The following is a 17,474-nucleotide window of genomic DNA, read 5'->3' as shown; positions in this document are numbered from 1 at the left end:
AGCCCCCCAGACCGTTTTTAAGTTGCTTGATTCACTTTTTTGACTACTTTTTTCACTGATTTTATATGTATATTTTTATTGTATATAATTCTTTTCATTTTCCCCAAAAAATATTAAAAATAAATGAAAAATAAATGAAAATGAAAAAAGTAAAACGAAAAAACACGGCCCCCTCGCGTATTAGGAGGGCAGGGTGAGTCACCAGAACCATGAATCTTAAATGTTAAAAATTGAGTTTGAAGTTATAATGGGTTTTGATTGATTGATTGATGTACTTTATTTAGTAAGACATGAGAACATCAGTACATGGAAGTACAAATTCACAATACAAGGTCTACTAAACTGGGAGACTCATTAAGCACAGAGCTTGTTTAAGATGAGATCCCCATGCACACAAATCATGATGACATATAAGAGACAGAGAAATATATACACTACAATACAGAATGTCATACAATCAGCTTACAGGTTACTGGTATGAAGAGTGAAAAAAAATTTACAAGAGAAGAAAAAGAAAATAGGGGGGGGGGTAGGGGGGTAGGTTAAGACTTAGACAGGGGCCATTTTCGAATTGCAGCCTCATGAAGGTGTATCTTTAGGGCAGTTTTGAAAGTGAGTAGGGTTTTACACTCCTTTACTCCTTTTGGTAGGGCATTCCACATTTTTGATGAATAGCATTGAGCCAAATCTGTGTTGAACATGATTTGTGGAGCTGCCTCTGGTGTTATGATCGTGGACTTCATTAACATTTAGGAAGTATTTAGACAAATACAGGGGGATCCCAATGTTGTGGTGTATCTTGAAGACCAGGCCCATAGCAAGTTGCTGTACTCTGTCCTCAACCCTAAGCCATCCAATCCTAGCAAAATGAGCAGGGATTAGATGGGTTTTGTGATTGAGGCCAAGAAGTAGCCTTACTAGTTTGTTTTGGGATGTTTGGAGCCTTGTTTTTAAGGCCTTGGAGGTGTTGTGATACCATGAAGTGCAAGCATAATCATAATAACCTTGTATGAGGGCCCCTGCAAGAATCTTCAGAGTATTCTTACTGACTAGACGTCCAATCCTATACAAAAAGCGTGTTCTTTGGTTAACCTTTTTGATCACTCTTTCGGCGTTTTTGTTACCAGAGAGGTTTGCCTCCAAGATGGAACCCAGGTAGGTAATTTCCTACTTTCTTGTGATAACATCATCACCCACTTTGATCGTGAAGCTCTCAGCCTTGCTAAGGTTAGGACTGGACCCAAAGAGGATGGATTCAGTTTTACCCAGGTGTAATGATAGTTTGTTGTCGGAGAGCCAGATGCAGATCTTGTTGAGTTCAGAGCTGAGAGTTTTCTCAACCTGCATTCTGTTCCTGTCCGAGACCAGCAGAGCCGAGTCATCTGCGAACAGGAACAGTTTGCAGTCGCAAGCTGAAGACATATCGTTCACATATATCAGGAACAGTAAAGGTCCTAGTATACTTCCTTGCGGAACACCACAAGTCACTGGGAGGGGAGGGGACTGGGTGCCGTTTACTTCCACCACTTGCTCCCTCCCTTCCAGGTAGGATCTCATCCAGCTCACCGACGTGTCATCAAAACCTATTGCTTTGAGCTTATCAATCATAATTGGGTAATTAACGGTGTCAAAGGCCTTCTGGAGGTCCAGCATGACCATGCAATATTTGCCATTGTCGACATCTTGTTTGATAGAGTCGTTCAAATAGAGAAGGCATGTGTCATGTGTATAGGAAGGGGGCGTGTCTAATAAAATTAATATCAAATATCTAAATACTGAATCAAGCAACTTAAAAACTGTCTGGGGGGCTCACAAAAGCTTGAGTAGATGATAAAATGAACCAAAGTTTTTTTGAAAGTGAAATAAATACCCCTTTAAATTGAAAACTTAATAAACATTGAGTCATTAAAAAAAAGTGTACAAATGGAACCAAATAGACGTTCATTTGGTTCCATTTATGCACTCAGAGTTACAGACCCCTGGGTCCATTTGAAACCCCTTGAAGGGAACCGCCCATAATTATGCACACTCATTTTGGACACCATGCAGGGTCATGCTCTCCTCTCAGTCTCACCCCCCTCAGTCTGTGTTGAGCCACTAGGTGACATGTCCTGACAGTGATCCATCCAAATGCAACCACACCACAGTACACCTATGAGCTCAGCTGTCCTTTCCCTGTGATGACAACTTTGTTGCGACCAAAGAACCCGGAAAAGAGAAACCAGAGGTAACCGTGACTTATTCTCTCAATGCATTTGTTTCACGTGCTCTCTTTATGTGGGATGGACACGTTTTAGACTTAAACGCATCATCACAGGCTTGCAGTGTGCTCAATTCAGATAGGATTATAAAACACAGCCGGGGTTAGTTGAGCTGAAACCTCTTCACATACAGTAATCTATCTGACTACTATCTACAGGTATATAATCTCTAGTACGACGGTGTAGCTTGCTCGCCGAAAAATACTAGATAAACAAGCTCACAACGTATCGCATGGCAAGTGTGCGCGACACCGCCGTACGACGAAGGCTTAACTCCGCATCAAGAAGAAGATACATTGTTGCTTTTTGTTGATTCCTCAGTGGTGACTTGCAGTGGTGGAAAACTACTCACATGTTTTAAGTCAAAGTATCAATCCTAATCCTGCAATGTAAGAAGTCTGTTACAAGTAAAAGTCCGGAATTCAAAATTCACTTGAGTAAAAGTACTAAAGTATTGGTATGAAAATGTACTTAAAGCACCAAAAGTAGAAAGTACTCATTATGCAGAATGTCCCATTTCACAAGTTTTCAAATGTATAAAATGTATAAAAATCTTTTGAAAATAGCAGATCTACAAGCTCGCATTGTGAGATCTGCTATTTTTTATTAACTAGTAACTAAAGTTTTCAAATTATTGTAGTGGAGTAAAAGTACATTATTTGCCTCATGAGATGTAGTGGAGTAGAAGTAAAAGTATTGGAAATGGGAAATACTTACTGTAAGTAAAGTACAAATACCTCAAAAGTGTACTTATAAGTACAGTACTTAAGTAAATGTACTTAGTTACTTTACACCACTGCAATATACCGTGCTATATTAATGAACAATGCATCCAGAGATACAGTACAGTTAAGAAACTTTACTGGCCTTGATTTCTCCAGCAGAAATCTAGCTGTTTACCTCGGTCTCTAGTCTATATCTCTTTACCTGGAACAGAAAACGCTGTTTCACGTTTACATGACGTTTCTGAAATCAGTAGTACTGCCAATAATCAAGTTACTACAGCATACTGTATGTAAATGCACTACACCAGTGGTTCTCAACCAGTGGTCCTTGGCTGGGTACCAGGGGGTCCCCAGGGAAATTAGTTAACAGAGTCACACTCACAATCATTTGAACCACTTAGCTTTGACTATTCAAAAATAGCAGATCTACAAGCTCATAGCACGGCACCGAGTGCCGCGCTACGAGCTTGTAGCTCTGCAATTTTTGAAAAATCTTGAAAATGTGTGCATATCTTTGAATATGTATTCATTTTTAAAGCGAACATTTTTAACTCAAATCTTTGCTTCTGGGGGTCCCTGGCACAAAACATTTTCAGATGGGGGTCCGCGGCCAAATGTATATCAATTTAGGGGTCCTTGGCATGAAAAAGGTTGAAAACCACTGCACTACACCAACATTCTGCTGCTTGTACCTGTATGAGCAGTGGTGAGCTGTGGATTTGTTAACTAAGGGGGCTATATTTTATGACGTCACGTGCGCGCGCACGTGCACGCGCGCGGGCACATGCGCGCGCAGGCATGTGCACATAGCAACATGCCTGCATATCCAACATAGCAACATTATTTTCCTTTTTTTATATAAAAGCCCTTTACATATATTCACCCACGCATAAGTACTTAAAATAATCAATCAACTTGTCTTTACTTGAATAACTTTTTTTTTAAGATTTACATTGCTTTTAAAACAGTGTTTTTTAAAACAAGTAAAAAATACCCTTTTGCTACTCACCAAAACAAAGACGGTTTTATGGAGTTGAAAGCCTACTTTACTAAATGGGAACACTGTGAGTCCCCACCTCACGTCTAAAATACACTTTTTGGCCAGAAAAGAAAATATTTCACCGGAATTAAAACCTGTTTTCGTTACTCCACAGTGCCCTCTACAGATCTGGTCAATGGAATTTTCCTATTGACCAGATTCTTCCTTCCGGTGAAATATTTTCTTTTCTGGCCAAAAAGTGTATTTTAGACGTGAGGTGGGGGCTCACAGTGTTCCCACTTAGTAGAATAGGCTTTCAACTCCATTAAACCGTCTTTGTTTTGGTGAGTACCAAAAGTGTATTTTTTATTTTTACTACAGACGAGAGGCTGCGCTACCGCGGTGCGAGGGGAAACAATCGAAAGTACCATAACGTTAAGGAGAACTCCTTCTAACGCTATGGACCAGAGCTAGACAGGGATAAGTTTGTGAGTGTCTGGCAGGCTACTAGCTCTTGTCCTCTGCTAAGCGATTAACCCTTTCACACTCCATATGGCTTTAATGTTATGCAAAAAGCAGCCAGGTTGAGGCCATTGTTAAAGGTGTTAAAGACGGCTCGCCCCCAAAGAGGTATAATATAGCTCGCCCCTAACGGTGCGTTGTTGTGTTAATGATTGACGGCTCGCGGGCGGCTGACGGCTCGCGCGTGCATGTGGAGCTCGTGCATGTGGAGCACGCGCGAGCCCCCAGCCTGGGAACTAAGGGGTCGACGACCCCCCGTAGCACCCCCTTCAGCTCAACCCTGTGTATGAGTGAGTGACAAATAAATCCTCTTAACCCTTTAAGACCGGGAACACATCTGTGTAACCACTTTAACCCTTATTTTATACTTTGGCTATTCAAAAATAGCAGATCTACAAGCTCATAGGATGCCGCGCTATGAGCTTGTAGATCTGCTTTTTTTTTTTTTTACCGTGAAAATGTTTGCAAATCTTTGAATATATATATTTTTAAAGCCAACATTTTTACCTCAAATCTTTGCTTCTGCGGGGGGTCCCTGGAACAACATATTTTGAGATGGGGGTCCACGGCCAAATACATATCATTTTGGGGGTCCTTGACACGAAAAAGTTTGAGAACCACTGATTATAGCAACATAAGCTTTTTTCAAAAAACTGTTTGGATTTAGAAGACATTTGTAGAATCCCCCAGAAGCAAAGATTTGAGTTACAGATAGATGAGTGTGAACAGTATCTCCAGTATCTCTCTTTGCAACCTTTCTGTAATGAAGTACTCTCTTCTTCGGTGGTGCATGCTTGCTAAGCACCGCCGCTTGAATTCAGAAAAAGTGCTTCAAAATTACAAATGTGCTGTAGTTAGCCAGAAAGGATCTGCATGAGATATACACACACACACACACACACACACACACACACACACACACACACACACACACACACACACACACACACACACACACACACACACACACACACACACACAGAGAGAGAGAGACTAACTATCTCCTTGTACTACACAGGATCATGGCTGCAGAGGCAGATTCAGACTTCATCGAGGATTGGGACACGTACTGGACTTCACTGTCACAGAAGAAAAAGAGAAAGAAAAAAGACAAGAAAGAACGACAACATGGTAAAAGAATCAAAGGTGACATAGCCTTGGAAAAGGAAAGCAGCATCCTGAAGAAAAATAAATTCAAAGAGGTGATGAAGAAAAAAAAGAAGAAGAATGGAAAGAAAAACAAGGAGAGTGTGAATTTAGAACTGGATGACAGTTTTACATCGACACAGGATGACAGAGCGCCTAACCCCGTCGCTCAATTCATAAAGCCTGAGCAGATATCAGCAATCAAACCTGCGACGTCAAATTCACATAGTGATACGCAGGCAAGGCCTAATGAAGTAACTCATTACTTCATCTCTCCCAAAATATCCAAAACCAAAAAGAAAGTGGCATTCCATGTATCACCTGGTCACATGTCTGCCAAACACCCTAGGGTGATCTCACAGACACCCCAAGCAAAAGACAGTTATTCTTCAGAGAGTCAAGTGATGAGAGACGATGAGAAACTGCAATATGGAACACAAACTGGTAGGCCTGTCACAATTATTACATAATCGTCTAATCACAGTTATTTGAGATAATCGCAATTATTTCCGCATAATCGTTTCTATGTTGAAAAATGTTCACGCATTTTCAAATATTAAAAAAAGCAGAAATAGCAGATCTACAAGCTTACAACGCGTCACTTTGTGACGCGTTGTAAGCTTGTAGATCAGCTATTTCTGCTATTTTCCATGTATAAAATTATTAAATATGTCAATAATTTATGTGTATATTTAAGTTACCGGTATTTGTCATATTTGGCCTGTGCAATTTTTGATTATGAAGCCTAAAAGGCAAACCGAAATTGAATTTGTATTCATACAGTATGTTCCAATGTTCAATGCCAAACACACATCGCAATTATTTGAATGACAATTAATCGTCAACTTCAATTTGTAATCGTGACAGCCCTATGGACTGGGCAGAGCCAGAGCCAACCACAGGACAATGACTCTCAATGCACCGGAGACGATGCAGACAGCCAGGACCTCTTCATAACCCAGAAGACATTCAGATGTCCATCCTCGTCTGAACCGTCCAGCAGTGAAAACATGGAAGAGGGCATCGGTTCGATTCCACTCGCCCTCAGTGAGCAATTCAGGGAAAAACGGCCACCATCATCACCACATCTCATGCTAAGTCACGCAGCGTCAGACAGACATCAAAAGCACTCGCAGAAACATGCTCGGCATGAACTCCCACGGTTACATCAGGAGATGAGAAATCCCAAGAAAGAGAAACCTGACCAGGCTGTCACAAAGCCGACAGAGGAGACCCGCGCACCAAACCAGAAGAACCAGATGTCTCCTCCGCGCTTGAAGCCTACAAATAAACCACCACTCTTTCCCCCGATATCAACAACCAACACATCCACACAGACAGAGAATTTCTTCACCACTGAGCTCTCATGTTTTCTCAGGTTCCGCCAGGAAAGGTTCCGCCAGGTTCTCAGGTTCCGCCAGGAAAGTCAAGTGACGGAGAGCTCGGAGGACTTGAAACCCGTAGATCTGAGTCTGCCGCAAAGAACGAGAGCACGGCTGGGCGGCAGCTTGTCCTGTTTAGGCAAGACGTCTTCAGCTCTTGGTGTCAAAGATGTAGCCGACAAGCATGGTGACCACCAGCGTCTTTCATCTTCACCTATAGAGATCATAGATGAAAGTGACGAGGAACTGATATATTCCCCAGGAGATGACAAAGAAAAGAAAAGGGGTAAAGAAGATGAAACACCCCCCTCTCCCCAGTCAGAGCCAGAGCTCAAGTCCACAGACGCCACCACTTCCAGTGAGGACAGTGAGCACATGTTTGCCCTGACGCAGGTGAGAAATTCCATAATCATTGTTATATTTAAACATTATGTAACATTTTTAACTCCGATCTGTGGTTCTGGGGGGTCCCTGCAACAACATATTTTGAGATGGGGGTCCGCGGCCAAATACATATCATTTTGGGTGGTCCTTGACATGGAAAAGTTTCGAGCACCACTGATATATAGCAACATAAGTTTTTTTCAAAAAACTGTTAAAGGTTCTATGACATTCATTTTCACTTTTTAATTCTTTATGTTTTTTTTTGGGTTTTATGACCTCAATTACACCCAAAAAAATCTGAACTTTGAACATTCAGTGGATTTTCTGTGGTCTGGGGTTTTCTGAATAATTAGGCTGAAAAGTAATCTGAGCTTGGCCCTTCGGCAGTGAGGTCACAGCCGATTAATCCCGCCCACTCTCCTCCTCGCCCCTCCCCTCCCCTATCCTTTCCTTTGGGGGGGGGGGCGGAGCAGAGGCAATGATTGACAGGCAAAATCCCTCACCAGCGACACCCGCAGGCAAAGATTTATTTTTTCATTGCAGTTGAAAAGGCTTTAGAAATGTGAGAGAAAAACACCTGCCATGGATCAATGGAGTGGAATTTTTTGTTAACTTTCTATACACGTTTGAAGGACCATGACAAAGACTTTTAATGTGTGGTAAAACTGAACGTCATGAAACCTTTAAGAGATTTAGAAGACATTAGTAGAATCCCCCAGAAGCAAAGATTTTAGTAACAAATGTTCGCTTTAAAAAAATATATACTGTCAAAGATTTGCACACATTTTCACGATTTTTCAAAAAATAGCCCAAAAAATGACACAGATGCTTCCCCGGTCTTAATGGATTAAAAAAGATCTATAAGTATTTGTGGCTCAGATTTAACATACAGTTGGTGCGGGTGCCCAATGAGTTTGTCGTTTTTCTTCTAGCATCTCATGCGTGTCACGCAGGGCATGTGTTATTTCCACTCTGTGCCACTAGGGGCAGCAGCGGTCTACTGCCTTATCCCACCCACAGGAGACAGCAAGAATATTTTAGTTACTAGTTACTATCCTCTCCAAACTGTACATACTTTACTTTACACTTTTGTATTATGTTTTGACACTTGCTTTGGAAAATGTAAACGTATGTTTTCTCATGCCAATAGCTCATTTGAATTGCAAAATTGTTTGTTTTGGGGTTTTTAGGCACTGTTTTTCCTAGAAAGACAGAGAAAGATCCTGTCTGTTGCTTACAGTACAAGATGTGACATTTATATTAAGCAAAATATTAAGCAAATAAAGTTAGATAGCATGATGCTGAGCTAAACATTAGTTTAATTTCAACGTCTTAATTGATAAAACGAGACGGGAAAATGGGCCGCTCTCTCTCTCTAAACGTATTTTTTCTCATGCCAATAGCTCATTTGAATTGACAAATTGTTTGTTTGTTTATTTCTGTGGTGGTGGTTCAGTGGCACTATTTCTATATAGACGTTCTGTGCTTTCTGTGCGTGCACTTATGCCGTGTGTCTCTTTCTTTGAGCGGGGGGGGGGGGGTCTATCAAGGCAGGCTTCAAGGCAGGCTATTTATTCAGATGCAATTTCAGCGTGGCTATTAAATAGGCAAAACAAAAAAAGCTGATCTACAAGCTCACAACGAGTCGCGATGCAACTCTATTTTCTAACATTGAGAGAGAGAGAGAGAGAGAGAGAGAGAGAGAGAGAGAGAGAGAGAGAGAGAGAGAGAGAGAGAGAGAGAGAGAGAGAGAGAGAGAGAGAGAGAGAGAGAGAGAGAGAGAGAGAGAGAGAGAGAGAGAGAGAGAGAGAGAGAGAGAGAGAGAGAGAGAAGAAAGGAGAAAACTTGGGTGGGGGGTGGGGGGGGGGGAACCACCAAATCTGATGCATGATTTTACCACCAAATCTGATGCCCAATATTAAAAATGACATTCTAACTACTCTGTTGGAAATCCACAGTTTGGACACTCACCCAGACCAGACTCCCCACTGATGAAATTTCACAAGGGAAAGAAAAGTGGAAGACGCTGAAACTACAGTATTTGATGAGATGGACAGAGATGGACTTGAAAGGATAAAAGGTTCTAATCTGGAGGGATTATTTGACCGGGCTGGTTTGAGGAATACCAGCCATGATGTTAAAAAGTAAACTTTCCACCCAGGCTACATAGCTCTGAACTGCCTCCTTTAGAAGTAGGTCTGTGTGTTATTTTCTAAAAAAAATAGCAGATATACCAGTTTATAGCGCAGCACGGAGTGTCGCACTACAAGATTGTAGATCTGCTATTTTTTGAAAATTTGTGCAAATCTTTGAATATATATTTTTTACATTTTTAACTCAAATCTTTGCTTCTGGGGATTCTACAGTTTTCTGAAAAAAACTTATGTTTATCAGTGGTTCTCAAACTTTTTTCATTAGGACCCCCAAAATGATCTGTATTTGTCTGCGGACCCCCCCCCTTTCCCACATCTCAAAATACTTTGTTCCAGGGACCCCCAGAGGTAAAGATTTGAGTAAGAAAATTAAATATATATATTCAAAGATTTGCTTGTATATCTGCTATTTTTGAATGGCCAAAGTGATAAAAGTGAAAAGAATGACATGGATGCATTCCTGGTGGTTTTAAAGGGTTAAAGGAGTAGTTCACCCCAAAAATAACTTATTCTCTATCAATTACACACCCCATGAAGCCTTGAATTCATTGAGATTTTTTTGTTTTTGTCGCATTCATAAGCCAATAATTTGATAACCGGCGGACTCTCCGGTAGGAGACTCAATGGAGACTCTTTGTGTCTCCTACCGGAGACATCAGCATCTTTCCGCCGGTCATCAAATTATTGGCTTAGGAATACGACAAAAAACAAAAAGTCTCCATGAATTCAAGGCTTCATGGGGTGTGTAATGGATAGAAAATAAGTTATTTTTGGGGTGAACTACACCTTTAACAATACAACTTGCCCAATTTGATTGAAATGTACACTTGATTCAAAATGTACATTAAATGTACATTCCTGAAGTTTGGTTTCATGTATAATGCTCAATTTATACATATTGTTTTTGGAAGTTATTCAGCTAGTGTTTGTGACAAATTTGGTCTTTGTTAACACTTTGAAATAAGTTATTGTTTCAGCTATTGAATACTGGACAATTTCATAATTAATGTTGTGCATTGCTGTTCACTTTAGAAGAAAATTATACATTATTATACATGTCACATACTGTATACACACTACAGGAGATAATTTTACTACCAACCCCTTATTCAAAGGAATCTTTATTCATATGACCACCTCTGCTACAAATAAGCATAACACGTAAAGCTACACATTGTGAAATCATCCAGCCATTACCATTTAAAATTGTAATGGTAATTATTTTGTATCAGATCAATAGATTTGACTGTTTTCGTTTAAAAATAAATATTGAATCTCCTTGTACTCCTTGTTCTGTTCATTAAAATGTTATCATCAGTAGAGTTGACTGTTTTAGTTTAAAGATATAGATATTGAATCACTTTTTTTATTTATTTATTTATTTTATCCCACGATTTTGTAACCCCATTTTTTACACCCAGTGCCAATTGTCTATGTAATCCTGGGCACTACCTTCCCTCTGCCAATCTAGGGAGGCCAGGGCCGAGCTCATGCCTCCTTCAATGCATGAGAGCCAACTGACCTTCTTGTCACCTGACAGGGGAGAGTTTCCCTGGTTGGACGTAGCGTGTGGAAGGAACACGTTATTCCAACCAGTTCCTTTCCCCTCCATCAGGCGCCCCGGCTGGCCAGGGGGAGGCAGTATAGTGACCAGGATTACTGCATGTTTTTGGGTAGGTACCCTGATTGAATCACTTTTGAGTTTTGAACCAAGAACCTTCTGTTTAAAACCCCTGACAAATATTTTGTGCCACAGAGGCATGGGCGATAGAACTGAGGACAGAATATATAACCTTTTAGAAGTTAGATGGAGAGTTCAAATTTTCCAAGCAGTGGTATCAAACTTGTGCTTATAAATCACAAATATCTCCTGTGCTACAGAGGTTTTGAAGATGATCGTGAGGCACCTTATGTGGAAAGAAGCATGTCAACACTTGGCAAAAATGGGCAAACATTGAGGGAAAATAGCAGATCTACAAGCTCATATCAGCTACTGATTTGAATGATGTATTGTACAATAAAGTAAGGTTTACGACTTTAAGTGGATAACACAGTCAGTGGCTGTAATATCAGCCAGAAGGTGGTGCCATTCACCATTCATTGTAGTGGCTCAGAGTCCTATTTGTTTTTTCAAGTGATTTGTTTTGCTGTTTTGCATATCTTTGGGGTGGGGTAATGAGTAGACATCTAGAATTGCTTTATCATTTATGTTGTAAAATGTACATTCATGGTCAGTTAAAGAGTTACTACAATTGACAATTTAGCGGACGATCTGATCCAGAGTGACTTATGTGCAAAATCAGAGTAAACGGCAACACGACTGTGTAACATTTCTGTATTATCTTTATAGACCAAGCATACAGTACACACTCATCCAATTGCTTAGCTCAACTCCAGACTGAAGATAATATTGCACTACAGAGTAGCCTACTACATAAATAATATAATTAGACTGCACTACTATATATAGATCATATAGAATTAACTACAGACTATTCTAACCAAATAGATAATATATAATGAACTACAGAGTAGTACAATATAGCTAATGTAATGAACTACAGACTATAGAGAAAGTCTCTGAGAAGCAGTTCCTCTGGAGGCTGATAGAATACAGCACAAATCATTACCGTCGGGCCATCTCCATATTTAGTAATGCCCTATACTTACAAAAAAGTAGCTCGCGACGTGTTCTGAGCTTGTAGGTCGGCTGTTTTCACGACTTGTTCCGCCCGACAGCGCGGAAATAACCTCTTTATGAGGTTCAGTAAAGTCGAGAGACATACAATTCCATTGAATTATTGAACGCAGACACAAACCCAAACAATTCCCAACTTTTATTAATAAAAACAAATACACAACAAACTGAAAATGTATTTTTACGCAAACATTGCAATGAACTTCAAGAAAGCATGCACACTCTCTCCCTCTCTTCTCAAACGCACACATTAACAAAAGGGCCAATGGGGAAGTAGGCAGAGTGTACTGTCCATTTCAAATGGAGCAATTGTCCTTGTTGGAAGCAACACAGTGAAGCTGTGGTTCTCTAAGTGGGGGACCCCACTTTGAGCTTTATTATGTCCCTTCCAACAAGGCACCAACAAGGGGGGGGGTTCCAGGGGGTCAAAGGTCAGTGGACTATAGAGTTCAGGGGTTCAGCTCTGATGTTGCCCAGATCCAGATTAGAGTCTGTCTCCTCATCTATCTCCCCGATCACCGCCCTGAGAGAGAGAGACAGACACACACACACACACACACACAGTATTACTTCTTGCACTTAACCCATTAAGACCTGAGGCCGATTCTACAAATGTCTTCTAAATCTTAAGTTTTTTGAAAAATACTTGAAAAAAATTTCACGATTAAAAAAATAAATAGCAGATCTCCAAGTTCGCGCTATGAGCTTTTATTTATATATATATAGCCAAAGAAATTAAAATGCTTTTAAGGGTTAAGCTTAATGGTTCCAGATAATGAAAGATAAAGCCTTTAAAAAACATCCTTTCAACTGTGATTGAGGTTTGTGAAACCCAATGTGGGTGCTTTCCTAAATCCGCTGACAAATAAAAGCACTTTCACCAGAGCGTGTTAAAGTGCAGAATTGTTTTATCATTCACAAACAAGAATTATTTTGTCAAGACGTCAAACAGAGACGAGTGCAACTTATGTTTGATAAAGTTGTCTTTAGCCATTTTTTTAATGTTCAGCTGATTGGACAAAGTGTCTCTTCAGCACTTCCAGAATGCAGTGATCTGAACTCAACTGAATGTGCTGAATTTCCAAAAGGACCAGATAACGCTCCAGTGCCCTCAGAGTACAGTGTACCCACCCAGAGCGGAAAGCTGGTTTTATCATAATCCATCAGTATGAAAACAAAAAAAATTACAAAATATATTCTCAGAATCTATATGATGTATTATATATAGTATATTATAGATTATCACCCGACATTCGTCATTAAATCAGGCAACAACGAATGCCGGCCAATAATCTGTTTATCACATACCGATTAGCATTGGCTTGATTCTAATAAGAAATACTTAATGTCTAAGAGCAGCTGCCCCTTTGAAAGAATATACAATACTGTGCACCATTGATTAGTAAAAGAAAAAAGAGAAACAGCTTTTGATTCTCCCATCTCCTCTGCTTATCTTTCAATTTTCAAGGTTAAAACAACACCAATGAGAAAGTAAAGCATAGCTTTTCATGCCTTCATTGCTGTTGTGGTACGCTGTGTTGCATGAATATTTATTATATCATCCACTTTACTCCATACCTTCCCAACTCGATCGACACGACAGGTCTATTGTTAAAAAATAGCTGATCTACAAAGCTCACGAATGCATCACGATGAACTTGTAGATCGGCTATTTTCGCTATTTGGCATACAACGAGGTACATAACGACTTCACCCACGTCTAACGATGATGTCACTGGTAGGCGGGTTTCTGAACTGTAAACAACCCTCCTATGCGAAATAGACGAGTAGAAAACAGAGAAGGCCTCACGCACCAATGGAAATGAATGGACCCGTAAGTTATGGGGTTCCGTGTCCTAATGCATATACCAAACTGAAGGTGTGGGTGATGTGGTTGTGGAGGGGTAGGGGTCAGGGTCATAGGTCACTTACACGTTGTCTCCTCTGACAATGTAAAGTCCCAGGACCACCTGCTCCACTCCCTGTGAGGAGCTGAACACACGCTCATGGCTCTCATCCAGAATCAGGTTGATCGTCTGGTCGAAACCTTTCAGAGTACCCTGCATGCACACACACACACACACACACACACACTAAATCAATACTTTTCTAAACCCATTAACACCTGAGGTCGATTCTACAAATGCCTTCTAAATCAGTAGTTCTCACACTTTCAAGATTTAAAAAAAGGTAAAAAAAATAGCAGATGTACAAGCTTTCAGAGCTTGTACATCTGCTATTTTTGAATAGCCAACGCAAAAATATCTAAAATTACACAGATGCTCTCCCGGTTTTAACGGGTTAAACTTACTATACTTTATCACACAACCCTTTCAACAACTGTCACGTGATGAAATTATTAGTATTACTTATCTGACAAGCTAAAGGGTGACCCTTTATATAAATGAACCTAATGGTCAACAGTCTGAACTTATTTTAGGCACATTTTGTATTTGCTGTTCAATACCAATGACAAACATAATGGCCCAAAACAAGTATGGTGGAGACAGAAACTGCAATCATGATAGACGTAGGCAGGGCACACAAACATCAAGAACAACAACAACAACAACCCACCACTATCATCCTGCCATCTGAGGTGATTATGGCCACAGTGCCTGAAAACCCACAGGTTAAGGAATAAAACAGTCTGAATAAATCATAATAACAAACCAGTTATACCTGTAAGAGTCTAAGCTTATCACCACAACCCCCCCCCCCACTAACTGTTTACTATACATATTTTTCTTTTTGATTTCTACTCGTTTTAGATGATGTTTTTGCATTGTATTGTATATTTGTCTGCCATTAAATGTTTCGATGGATTGAGTACAAAGGAGCCCAATGGACACAAGTCATAAGTGCTTTCTTGGGATTTAATCCTTTTAGCATTCTTTTGCATAGAACTGTACTTTCTGTGCTTTTTTGTTAAACTATTTATGACGTATTCAATCAATCAATCAATCAATCAATGCTCCAGTTATCTACCCATTTTAGCAGCTGTAAGCTCATTCATTCAATCAGAATACTATAGTTCCTTCTCAATATAAGAACTACTTTCATGGCAGATTTCCAAGTTTCTCTCTCGTCTAAAACAAAAGAAATACACTTTTTATACAAAAGAAACAAACGAGATTTTACTTTTCAAGCTGATAATAAAATAAGCCTCAAAGCTAACGTTAGCCAGCTAGCTGGTTACTGATAAACAGTGTTAATGTTAAAGTGATTTTAAATTAAATGAATGTTATTAAAGGATACGGTTGATGTAGCTCTCCAGAGCAGTAGACATGATGATGATGTTTCTACTGGGTTTGTTTACGTTGATCAGAAGATATTAAACAGATCAATGTGTTCAACCTAGAATCCAACGTGCTAAACAACGACAGCCAACACACAACATGGACAGGGTTGCCAGATTCTGCGAGAGACACAAGCAATTCAGGGTCTATGAAAACAAGTCCAAAAGAAGCTACTATGGCATAGGCTACCCATAGATTAAGACTCTCGTAGATGTATTTTTATCGATGTTGACATGTTTTAGTTTTAGCTACCACCCCCCCCAGTTTACCCTGGAATTTCAGCTCCAACGGTCCTTGACTTGAAAATGAAAATGTTTGAGAAACAACATTAGGAAACGACACAAATGGAAATAAGCCATAGTGCTTTCTTGAGTTTTAATCCTTTTCAGACCTTGTATAGAACTGTACTCTCTGTGCTTTTTTGCAAACAGTTATAAAGTATTCAATCAATCAACCGAAACCTAATAAGCGGGGTGCTCCTTCCATTCCGACATCTCACCACTCCGACTAGTGGCTTCCGCGTGCGGTTATGGTTAGGGTTAGGGTTAGGTATAGGGTTCGTCAACGTCGGAAAGGCGACATGTCGGAAAGGAGAAATGCACCCCTAATAAGCACCTACACTTTAGAAACAAGGCCAAAAAACGCAACCCGCAACTGCCAATATTCACGAGCAACTTTACAGAAAAACAAACCCAAAGTCGCTTATAATAAGCGGACATGGCAACGCTGTAACAGACAGAAGTAGCTGCAACAGAGCAGAACAACCTAGCTGATCACAGATTCACCGGACACTTATTTGGTGCACTACCGCTAGCTACTGGAACTGCATCTACTCACTAATGGCATCTACAAATATACCTAAATACAAATAAAAATATAAAAATATCTAAATAAAATGTATGCTTAAGTCAACATAAGGCTTGCAGGTAACCCAAGACATGAATAAAAAATAAGTAACTAAATACATTTAGTACTGTACTGAGTACAATTTTGAGGTATTTGTACTTTACTTGACTATATCCAATTTCCAATACTTTTACTTCTACTCCACTACATCTCGGATACGAAATATTGTACTTTTACTCCACTATATTTATTTGAAAACTTTAGTTACTAGTTACTTTGTACTTTGTAGATTTTGATTATTATTACAAAACATACACAGAAAAATTGTCTGGTCCAGAAAAATTCCATTGTCCAGATCTGTAGGGGGCGCAGTGGAGTAACCAAACACTTTTTTTTCCTTCCGGTGACATATTTTATTTGTATGTATGTATGTATCGTATCGTATGTATGTTTTGCAATAATAATCCAAATCTACAAAGTAGCCTAACTAGTAACTCAAGTTTTCAAATAATTGTAATGGAGAAAAAGTACAATATTTGGTTCTGAGATGTAATGGAGTAGAAGTAAAAATAGGTACTGACAACTGGAAATACTCCAGTGAAGTAAAAAAATACCTCAAAATAGTACTTATGTACAGTACTTGAGTAAATGTACTGAATTACTTTTACACCACTGGTTCTAACCAAGTAGGCCTACATCATTAAAGCAACACTCATATCAATACAGAACAGACAATAAAGAAATCAGCATTGGGATTGGGACAGACGTCCACTGTTTCTCCCACACAGGTGCAGACAATACATTGATTATGTCTCGCTCATGTGAGCCAGAGCCTTGTATTAGAGACATTTTGATACCAATACTTTTACTCAAGTAATTTGTTAATTCCGGACTTTTACGAGAGTATTTCTACATTGCAGTATTGATACTTTTACTTTCCAAAAATCCCACCACTGGAGTTAATTTATGCCTATAATGGCTCCCCTTTTTGACAAATAAAAACCAGATTTTTTTTTACAAGTGAGTCATAGGTGGAATGAAGAGACAGTGGAGAGATAGAGTTCCATTACTGAGGTGAG

General features: G+C 39.7%; 2 protein-coding genes and 1 long non-coding RNA gene across 5 annotated transcripts in view; all 3 read right to left on the bottom strand.

The window, feature by feature from the left end:
- The window catches only part of LOC308079380 (ras-related protein Rap-1b), a 323,403-nt gene that overhangs the window by 164,502 nt on the left and 141,427 nt on the right, over window positions 1-17,474 (bottom strand). The window lies entirely within an intron of this gene.
- The window catches only part of LOC308079382, a 292,916-nt gene that overhangs the window by 164,502 nt on the left and 110,940 nt on the right, over window positions 1-17,474 (bottom strand). Inside the window, exon 1 of one of the 3 annotated variants that reach the window (XR_013932604.1) lies at window positions 5,142-5,174. The exons of the other annotated variants lie outside the window; for them this stretch is intronic. This is a non-coding gene — a long non-coding RNA (uncharacterized lncRNA). Of the gene's footprint in view, window positions 1-5,141; window positions 5,175-17,474 lie in introns of those variants that run through there. 3 annotated transcript variants of the gene reach the window in all.
- On the bottom strand, window positions 12,375-15,657 carry lsm8 (LSM8 homolog, U6 small nuclear RNA associated). Its single transcript, XM_080420810.1, has 4 exons — window positions 15,509-15,657; window positions 14,828-14,868; window positions 14,183-14,310; window positions 12,375-12,773 (listed from the first exon to the last, which is right to left on the bottom strand). Exons 1-4 carry the CDS (start codon window positions 15,537-15,539, stop codon window positions 12,683-12,685), a joined length of 291 nt encoding a protein of 96 aa, XP_080276936.1. The 5' UTR covers window positions 15,540-15,657; the 3' UTR covers window positions 12,375-12,682.

Source organism: Gymnoscopelus braueri (assembly GCF_963280865.1).
Source record: "Gymnoscopelus braueri genome assembly, chromosome: 23".
In the NCBI taxonomy this organism is placed as follows: domain Eukaryota; kingdom Metazoa; phylum Chordata; class Actinopteri; order Myctophiformes; family Myctophidae; genus Gymnoscopelus; species Gymnoscopelus braueri.
This window is presented reverse-complemented; position numbering and strand designations above follow the sequence as displayed.

What these genes read in the sequence shown, in the direction of transcription:
- lsm8 (XM_080420810.1), bottom strand. Translation starts at nt 15,539, where the DNA reads ATGTCTACTGCTCTGGAGAGCTACATCAACC. An exon ending in TCTGGAGAGCTACATCAACC is followed by an intron (nt 14,869 to 15,508) that starts GTATCCTTTAAT and finishes GTGGGTTTTCAG; the next exon opens with GCACTGTGGCCATAATCACC. An exon ending in ATTGTCAGAGGAGACAACGT is followed by an intron (nt 12,774 to 14,182) that starts GTAAGTGACCTA and finishes TCTCTCTCTCAG; the next exon opens with GGCGGTGATCGGGGAGATAG.